The 10,231-nt window shown below is 43.4% G+C and overlaps 1 protein-coding gene across 50 annotated transcripts in view; it reads right to left on the bottom strand.

Moving 5' to 3' along the window:
* Positions 1–338: 338 nt before the first annotated feature.
* Positions 339–10,231, bottom strand: part of Clasp2 (cytoplasmic linker associated protein 2) — a 193,434-nt gene continuing 183,541 nt past the window's right edge. For all 50 annotated transcript variants that reach the window (XM_076577230.1, XM_076577234.1, XM_076577231.1 and 47 more), the window contains 2 exons: positions 4,810–4,926; positions 339–2,042 (listed from right to left, as the gene is read on the bottom strand). In XM_076577230.1, coding sequence (XP_076433345.1) covers positions 1,956–2,042; positions 4,810–4,926 — 204 coding nt within the window. In that variant the 3' untranslated portion in view covers positions 339–1,955. The remainder of the gene's footprint in view (positions 2,043–4,809; positions 4,927–10,231) is intronic.

Genomic DNA, 10,231 nt, shown 5'->3' with positions numbered 1-10,231 from the left:
TGCTTACTGTTCCACTCAGGGGCTAGGTCTAATTTTTCAATGCTATTATTCAGCTTAAACTGCTCTACTCAGTTGTCAACAGTAATTAAAATAATATTTTAAAGCAGAGGTCAAAATTATATCAATATACTGACTCAAGACACTACTGAGCAGAGGTCAATATCTGAGCTATAAGACACACATGTACTTATACATATTGGGTTGTGGTGGTTGTTCTTGGTCTTTGCAACTCACATGCACACATAAATTTCATGAGACCGTAACTGGTCCAAGACCTTTCATGTATGTAGAAGAACCCACACCTCTTGTTACAGTGAGACAGAAACAGCTGAACTACATTGTTAAGGTTTTCAAGTAATGTTATGTACAGTTTTATTGCCAGTATATGCACAACAGTAAGCATAGAACTATAAATACACAATGTCATTAACAGTAGAAAACAAAAGTGTTACAGGTAGGAGAGGATATGGAGCAATATCTTTTTCTTCTGCTGGAACAGAACAAAAACAAGGGGAGGGAAAAGCCTACAACCAATCATCCGTCCAGTTCTCTTGGCTTAAGTTCTTTACATACATTTCTACATTGTTTTCAGCTGAACAAAGTATAGATAACTCTGTAACAATAGCAAACTGCTTCCCTAACAGCCATTTGCTTTCCAGTCAAATTCACCTTATGTTAGGATTTAAAAAAAGAAAAAAAAAAAAAAGTCAAGATGAGAAATCAATAGTATCCTGGTTCCAAATTACCTAATTTGGTCTTTTACCCAAACTGGTAATATTTGAAAGTTGGCTGCACATAAAAATAATAGCTTTAGCAGAGGTGATTAAAAAAATGTTAAAAAGTAACAAAACATCACCTTAAAGTAGTTTTCCAAGAAGCTCCAGGCAGCGGGTCAGTTAAAGTGTCAGCCCTGAAGAGGTAGAAAATGGGAGCCCATTGTACAGGGCCCGGCACCATCTTCTCTCTCATCAGGACCAGTGTTTTCATAAGACAATTTCATGGTCAAAGGAAACCAGGTTCCATCATTCAACAAAAAGGTGCTGGTTGACTCCCATGTCAATAATTAGTTTATCAATTGAGAAACAGAGGACAGTCAGACACACATGCACTTGATTTTTTCATCTGTTTCCATTATCAAGTCTATTCATAAGTGAATCTGATATTAATAAATACAACAAAAGCATCATTCACAACAAAGATAAACCAAAAAGCTCTGCAACAAAACCATCCATTTTCCTATTCCCATGGACACCCAGGCAGGTGATTTGGTGCAGCTTTCTTACGGGGTCAGAGAAGGGGCACGGCTTGACATAAAGGTGTTGAGATCAGAACCCACAGACACGCTCAGTCTTACAGAACTGGCTGATTCTAGGACATTTCTCTTTGAGGTCATCCCAAAGAAGTCGCAGCTAATGACACGTACCACCGCCACATCAACAGTCTGGCTGAGTCACAAGTAGCCCTGCTTTGTCTCACGTCATTGTCAATATTTCTAGCATAGGACATGATACGGAACGAAACTCAAGGTAGCAATAAAAATATTCTTCTGCAGTTGAATAAAAGCAAAAAAAAAAAAAGTTTAGACTGTTAAACTTTTAAAGCCTGAAGCATTCCTGTTTAACCAGCATTTTAAAAATGTATACAATCATAACACTGGCAAAGGTTAGTGGGAAGACAAAGAAGTACAAACATGTGAAATGGTGAATTAGATTAAAAAATTACTTTGTACTGATCAACTGATGTTAATACTGCTTTTCCTGAATTTGGAATAATTATTGTAAAGTTACATGCAGACTGAGGACACCCTCTGTTACAGAAAATACAAAACGGAACAAAACAAAAAACTAGAACTGGGAACTGGTAGCTCTGTCCCGAAAGCTGGACTTGAGAGTTTCCTGTCCTGGATGAGGGGGGCAGCTGTCTCTTCGGAGACCTGGGAGGCTCCACCTGCAGCACTAGCCCTGTCCAGCAACATCAGCAGTGGGGTCAGCTCCTGCAGAGCCCGTTTGTGCACGCTTGATGTACAGGTTCAGCAACTTCATCTGTGGATCAAAGCCACAAGCACCATTTGAACCAACTGCTCTACTTATAACGATATGATAAGAAATCACACACACACACACACACACACACACACACACACACACACACACACAAGAATTGAAAGACAGATATATTTGGAGCCATGCTGTCCTCACATTTGATCTGTGCCTGAGGATGATCTTGAACACCTGACCCTCTTGTCTCCATCTAGACTACAGGCGTGCACCATCATGTTCAGTCTATGTGGTGCTGGGGTCTGAACCCAGGGCTTTGAGCACGTTAGACAAGCTGTTGACAACCGAGCCCATGCCTTACCCCTTATGTCTGGTTCTACTCTGTCTTTCTGCAACTTGAAACGTAAATCTGTTCAGGTAAAGACAACTGCTGGGGCTTGGGGAAACTCTGAATGAAGGTAAAGGCCTCCAGTCAGCTGCACTCAGCTACAACTTAACCAGCACTATAGCTCATTCTCATTCTGTAGACAAGAACAAGTTTCAAAGCTCTGGTAATATTAATACAGTAAGACAAACAACCTTGATCTAATTCTTTAAGTCTTAAGGATGAACCAGAAAGTTTTAGTTGAAGATACCAAGTCAAAGTTCCGGGGCTTTTTTTTTTTTTAAATGGTGACTTTGTCTTGTGCTAAGAGGTAGAGGCAGCAATGTGTATTCAACTACACAAGGTTGATGGGCATAAAGTGGAACCAGAGAGAGAGGATTTGTAAAGCCTAGTGTCCACTTACCAGTTTAGAAAACGTGGGTGGTGTGACAGATACAGAAAATAACGGGGGGGGGGGGGGCTGCCTTGAAAAAGTACAGCTAGATTGAACCACAAAGTTAGAATAAAATAGAAAAAAGGAGAGAATTTGCTTTTGTGAATTATGATCATGAGACACATGGTTAAAATTATGCTCAAAAATACTAATGGGTACAAACTGTAAGTGCAAAGGGCCAAAGTAAGAAGTGGTCTGCTGGATCACAAAGAGGTCCTAGAGGTGGATCTGGGTACTCAGGGGGCGTAGAGGATTTTTGGAGGTAGGAGGTAACTTTGGCCATGGTGGGAATTTCAGTGGACAGGAAGCTACAGTGATGGCGGTGGCAGCCCAGGTGTTATGGGAGAGGTGATGGTGGTCGTTATCGGTGGTCCTCGTTACAGGAAGAGAGGTCATGGTAGTGATGGACAGCAATATGAAAACCACAATGGTGCTTACCATAAAGTTCTGGTTGCTGTAATTATGGTGGGGGTGGGAAATCTAATCAGTCTTGGAAATACAATGGCCAGCAATCATTAAACTATGGACCATGATGAGGGCAGTGTTGGTGGTGGATGCAGTAGTTGGTTTAAGTAACAGGGAGAGTTCTTGGCAGGAGAGAGGAAGCTCTGCAGGGCAGGTGGCCTCGAGACAGCCCTCGCGCACAGGAGATAACTATGAGGCCTGGCACAGAGGCAGCCGTGGGCCACACCAGCAGCACTAGAGCTGCAGCAGGAAGCCCCGTTGGTCACAGTACAGCTACCGACCAATCAGCTTCAAAATGCCCAGGTCTGCCTCTCACAGAAGGCTCTTCTTTCCTCCTCACTGTGTCAGGCACACTGCCTGTAGGTGTGGTAGTGGCACCACAAATAAGTGAGAAACATGCTTGGCGTGGTGGGGCACACCTTTATCCCAGCACTCAGAGGCAGAGGCAGGCGAATCTCTCAGTTCCAGGCTTGCTAGGGTTACATGGTGAAGACTTTGCCTCAGAAAACAAGCAAAACAAAAAATTAAGAAACTTAAAGACAAACAGAGAAAGCAAGTGCTTCTTGCTCAGCCTCTGGGTGCTAGGATCACAGGCGCAAAGGGTGTCTTAATCAAATCTTCAAGCAAAATTTTGAAAAACTTCAAGTGTTCTACATTTTGGGAGAAATAAAGTAATTTGTGAATAACTACAACAATCTGTTCTTAACTAAACTTGTGGAATATTAGTTGAAGATGTGTTACATTCATTTATGCTGTGGAACATTTGTTTAACGATGTACAGATGTGCTCATTCTTTTATGTTGCATTTGTTTAACTCTGTGAAGCTGTGCTACTTTGCCTGTCTAAAACACCTGATGGTCTAATAAAGAGCTGAATGGCCAATAGCTAGGCAGGAGAAAGGATAGGTGGGGCTGGCAGGCAGAGAGAATAAATAGGAGGGTGAAGGGAGGGGGAGAGAGGAGGTGAGGAGGAGAGGGGGAGAGGGGGAGAGGAGGAAGGAGTGAGAAAAGGAAAAGGAAAAGGAGAGGAGGACTCCAGGGGCCAGCCACTCAGCTACACAGCAAGCCATGGAGTAAGAAGTAAAAAAAGGTATATAGAAAGGTAACAGTCCTGAGGTAAAAGGTAGACAGGGTAGAAATAAACCAAGCTAAGGCCAGGCATCCATAAGTAAGAATAAGTCTCCGTGCATTTATTTGAGAGCTGGGCGGCTGGCCCTGAAAGAATGAGAGTAAAAATAAACCAACACCACCAAACAGGCCCCACCTTACAGGCCTGACAGGGAGGTCAGGATGTAAGTGTGGGAATGGGAGTCTGTCAGCTGTTACAAATGACCAGGAGCTCCAGGTATTAACCCCCATCCTACCTCTCTGGTGGTGTTAGTAACTACAGCACAGACCTTAGCAGCAGAAAGAACTGAAAGGCAGTTGGAGGAATAAAGGCAAAGTGAAAACTCAGAGAACTACTTACTAAAAGCTGAGCAGCAAGTTCGCCACATCATGCTGCTACCCGAGAGCCTCCGTACTACTTACTTTACTGCCGGTGAGTTGACTGAGATGAGGCTTTAGTTCATCACCAATCACCGCATGAACAGCTACCAGGCAGAAGACACAAGCTTTCCGGACACTGCTTTCTGAGTTATCGTAACCCTAGGGAAGAGAGGTCATGGGTGTATCTGACAGTTTAGGAAGGCCACCTTGAAGGACAGAAGAGTAACATGACTTCTCACCTGAGGCAACTTTCTACTCTGTAGGCAGGAATGATACAGCTTTCCTCTCTACCCCACCCCACCCCACACTCGACCAGCTGCCAGTGTTCTTAGCACGTTCTTTCTTTAGAAGCTGCAGCCTGCACCTGCCCCTTTCCCAATCCACTTTGCAAACATTCCCAGAGAACCTCCTTAGAGCATGCAGCTCGGAAAGAGTGAGGACCTCCTCACCATCGGATGCTGTGGTTTGGCAGTCAAGGCCTTCCTAGAACCCAGGCCTAGAATGTGTCATGTATGTCTCCTTTTTTTTTTTTTTTTGGTTTTTTGAGACAGGGTTTCTCTGTGTAGCTTTGCACCTTTCCTGGAACTCGATTTGGAGATCCGCCTGGCTCTGCCTCCCGAGTGCTGGGATTAAAGGCATGCGCCACCACCGCCCGGCGTATGTCTCCTCTTTAAATAACCTTCTCAATAAATCCAGGCTAGATAATGCACTTCTCTTATATCTGGATAGTCCATAGAAATCCTATTCATAAGTACTAAATCAATTATCTGAATATATATGAACATGTTACCAAGTAAGAGTCCATTCCTACTAAAGTCATATTAGCTTTCTAAAATTACTGCAAAACAAATATCACACAATATCTTCTGAAAAAATTCATCAAAGACCTAACTATTCAGTTTTGTCATCTTTGTAGAATTATACATTAATTCTTTCCCATTTAGCACAATCCTAATTTCACCACTCTTTAGTACTGCAAATTTAGGCTTCATTTCTATGCTGTGAATGAACCCAGGCTTTGAATATGATGGGGAAATATACTCTACCACTGAACTGCAAACTCAAGCCTAAATGCTCCAAGTTTAATTCTTCCTACCACCTCTTCCTCTGCAGACTTTTCTTTTTCTTTCTTTTTCTTTTTTTTTTTTTTTTTGAGACAGGGTTTCTCTGTGTAGCTTTGCACCTTTCCTGGCTGGCCTCCAACTCACAGAGATCCACCTGCCTCTGCCTCCCGAGTGCTGGGATTAAAGGCGTGCGCCACCACTGCCCGGAGACTTTTCTAATTACAAGTAACACTCAGATGCTACTATATCTGACATTCAAACACTGAAGGGCTGCTATGTGACCAGGATAGGTGAGGTTAACAATGTTCGGTGTTCAGTGAAATGGAACTGACCTTCCAGAACTGGAGTTACTGAATGCTATGGTCAGGTCAGGAGAGAGCTGGGTAGGAAACAATACTCAGAAAATACTTTGCAAAGAAATCAAATGACAGATAAGGAGGAGGAAGCTAGTTGGGACCACAGAGTGGGGTGGTGTGAGGTGGGGTGGAGCTCAGTTGGTAGTGTGCTTGCCTGGGTCACACAAGGCCTTGGGTTTGATCCCCAGCACTGCAAAAGACAGGTGTGGTGGCATTTGACTCTAATCTCAGCATTCAGGAGAGGAGGTAAAGGCAGGAAGATCGCAATGTCAAGGTCACTGTATGCTATACAGCAAGTTAAGGCCAGTCTGGGCTGTATAAAATTCAATCTCAAAAAATAAGGACAAGGAACTAGAGAGCTGGCTCAGTTGTTAAGAGCACTGGCAAAGGACCAACCACATGGCAGCTCATAGACATCTGTAACTCCAGTTCCAGAGACCCCAACGACCTCTTTAGGGCTCTGCAGGAACTGCAAGCATGGTGCACAGATATAATACAGGCAAACATTCATACACATAAAACAAAAAATAAAATCTCAAAAAGAAAAAGGACAAAAGGGAAGGAGGGCTGAATGAAGCAGACAGAGAGAAGTACATGATTTCATAAACAACCGAGCACTTTCTATGTATGAATAAATTCATTTATTAAAGGAGAACACACAAAATAGGAGGGCAGGTATGGTGGTGTATGACTTTAATCCCAGGACTTGGAAGGCTGAAGCAGGCATATCTGAGTTCTTGGCCAGCCTGATATACACAGCGAGTTCTAGGTCAACCAGAGATATAAAGTAAGATCCTGTTTCAAAAACTGAAACAGAAACATATTAAGTAGGAGGACGAGGTAGGCAGGACCAGCTGGAGAGCTACATGAGATAGGGGCTCATTCTGGCTGTGGAAACCTGTGAAGGAGCCTAAGAGGTATGACATCAGAGTTGTACTCAGGAGGTCCATCTCTGAGACCAGCTTAATCTGGTTTGCATTAGCTTCCAGCTGCTGTGTAACAGTCACCTTAAACCTCAAATCCCCTTGTCTTAAGGCCTTGGCAATCTGTCTCCAATTCGTTTTGTCATTTCCATTTCCTGCCTGCTACGCGTAATCCCTTCTGCCCCTCCCATTTATGAGCACCTATGACAGCAGTTAGGAGCACTGGAAAAACCCAGGGCTGCCTCACCCCAATACACCTAACTTGGCCTATCATGCATATTGTATGGTGTGTGTGGGGTGATGGTGGTGTGGAGGCCTGAGGTGTCAGATTCATTGGAGCTGGAGTTCCAGAAGGCTTTGAGTCCTCTTGACAAGCAATATCCATTATTTATCTCTCCAGCTCTTTTTTTTTTTTTTCCTTGTTTGTTTTGAGACAAGGTTTCTCTGTGTAGCCCTGGTTGTCCTGGGACTCACTCTGTAGCCCAGGCTGGCCTCAAACTCACAGAGATATTTGCCTGCCTCTGCTTCCTGAGTACTGGGATTAAAGGCGTGTGCTACCACCACCCCCACCACCCCATAAACAATGTCTTTTGTTTTTTTTTGAGACAGAGTTCCACTTACGGCTCTGGCTGGCCTAGCACTATATAGAACAGGCTGGCCTCACAGAGACTCACCTACTTCCTGAGTACCAGGATTAAAGGTACAACCATCATGTCCATTATGTTTTGTTTTATTTTTTTGAGACAGTCTATGTAGCTGAGGCTATCTTTTTTTGGTTTCTGTTTTTGTTTTCTTGAGACAGGGTGTAGCTTGAGTTTCCTCCAATCCCCCTTGGGCCCCCGCAGTTCTGCAGCCCACTTATAAAATAATCACTCAGCTCTTACATCTTAAATTAACCCATTTCTATTAATCTATAAGTTTCCACGTGGCTTGTGGCTTATCGGTACTTCTACATCTCACTTCCTCTGTGTCTGGCTGGCGACTCTTGACTTCCTGTTCCCAGAATTCTCTTCTCTGCTTGTCCTGCCTATACTTCCTGCCTGGCTACTGGCCAATCAGCATCTTATTTATCAATCAATCAAAGTAACACATTCATAGCATCCTGAGCAACAGGGTTTCTCTGTGTAGCCCTGGCTGCCTTGGAACTTGCTCTGTAGATCAGGCTGGCCTCAAAGTCACTATGTAACTGAAGAGGGCCTTGAACTCCTGATCTACTGGAGAGATGGCTCAGTGATTAAGAGGAATAGCTGTTCTCCCAGAGGATTTGGGTTTGATTCTCAACACCAGCCTAGTGGCTCTCCACTGACTGTAATTTTGATTCTAGGAGATTTGATACTCTCTCTGCGCTCTAGGAACACCGCATCCATGTGGTGTACATACATACACGCAACCCAAACAGCTAATACATTAAAAAAATGGGGCCCACAGCTCCTGGCAAAACAGGTTCTCTGGTTGTTGTCTCTGGGATGCTGATGGAAGAGCAGAGCTGGAGGGCTTCTGGATCTGGCCCCCTCCAGCTGGCAGAAGGGCTGCAGCAGGTCCCAGCATCTGCTTCCTTCCCACAGGTACAGCTCTACTGTGTGCTGTACTGTGATGTGCACTCACTCATTACTAAGTGTTTATAGTGTCACTTCTCCTGTCTCCTCTTGGGTAAACACAGAGGACAACTCTGTAGAGCTGGATCCCTCCTTCTACTTTTACATGGTTCTGAGAATGGAACTTAGGTCCTCTGGCTTATGTCTTCATCTGTTGAGTTATTTTACCAGCCTTTCCCTGTGGTTTTTTTTTTTTTAATTTATTTTTATTTTTAATTATGTGGATATCTGTGTGCCTAAGTGGGAGTTTGTGCACATAAATGCAGTTCCTGGCGAGGCCAGAAGAGAACACTGGCTCCTCCTGCAGCTTGAGTTACAAGTGGTTGTGAGCCACCTGATATAGGAGCTGAGAACTGAATTTGGGTCCCCTTCAAGAGAGGAAAGAGAGATGGCTTAGTGGTTAAGAGCACTGGCTGCTCTTCCAGCGGACCTGGGCTCAATTTTTGGTATTCACATGGTAGCTCAGAACCATCTAGAACAGAGGATCTGATGCCCTCTTCTGTCATCTACAAACATCAGCATGCACGTGGTGCACAAATATACACGCAGGCAAAATACCTATATACATAAAATATAATTAAAAATAAGCATTTTAAAGAGTGGGGGAGAGCATCTGAGCCATCTCTCCAGCTCCCTTCCCCTGCATTGTGTTTTTGATGCATGTTTCCATAAGGGCTAATGAGAACTAGCTTTTTCCACTTGTTCACTGGCTATTTTACTTGTGTATATTATTTGGTGAAATGTCTATACAAGTCCTTTGCCTATGAAAACCATTTTTTGTTGTTAAGTTAGAATATGTCTTTACATATATTCTGGCTCTTATAAGATACGAACTTGCAAAACTTTTCTCCATTCTATGGCTGTCTTTTCAGTTTTCTTGGCTGGTCTGGAACTCATAGAGATGGACCTACTTCTCCCTCCCAAGTGTTGGGACTTAAAGCATGCACCACCATGTCTGTCCACTTCCACTCACATCAATATGCAATCTTAGCTGCTCAGGGAGATAATATTTTTGGTGAACATGTACAGAGAGTCAAATACTATATACTACTACTGCCTCTTGATGCTCTTTGTTCTGGTCTTAGTATTTATATACTCTAATTTTAACATTTATTACAAACACTATAATTTCAATTCATTACAGTTCCTGTGCTTTTTTGACGGGTTCTCAGTAATCACGTGTCATAAGGCTTTGCATCAAACTTCAGAATTTAGGCTGCACATGCTGGTACAAGGCTGCAATCCCAGCACCTGGGAGTCTGTGGTAGGAAGACTGCCACAGGTGTGAGGCCAGCCTGGAGTTACAGAGTAAAACCCAGTCTCACAAGACCAGAAACAAATATGGGAACCTGGAGCCACAGGAGCTCCTAGATCATATTTGCATATCCTAAGACTTCATCCAGAAAACATTAATTCAGCATTCATAACATATGAAGCATATACATTATGTACATGCTATGCTTATTACCAAAGCATATATAGCCCTGCACAAACACAGTGGGTAATAAAGTTCAGGGCAAAGTCAC

Source organism: Peromyscus maniculatus, chromosome 7 (assembly GCF_049852395.1).
Source record: "Peromyscus maniculatus bairdii isolate BWxNUB_F1_BW_parent chromosome 7, HU_Pman_BW_mat_3.1, whole genome shotgun sequence".
Classification (NCBI taxonomy): Eukaryota; Metazoa; Chordata; class Mammalia; order Rodentia; family Cricetidae; genus Peromyscus; species Peromyscus maniculatus.
The sequence above is the reverse complement of the archived record's forward strand: the minus strand, read 5'-3'. Positions and strand labels throughout refer to the sequence as shown.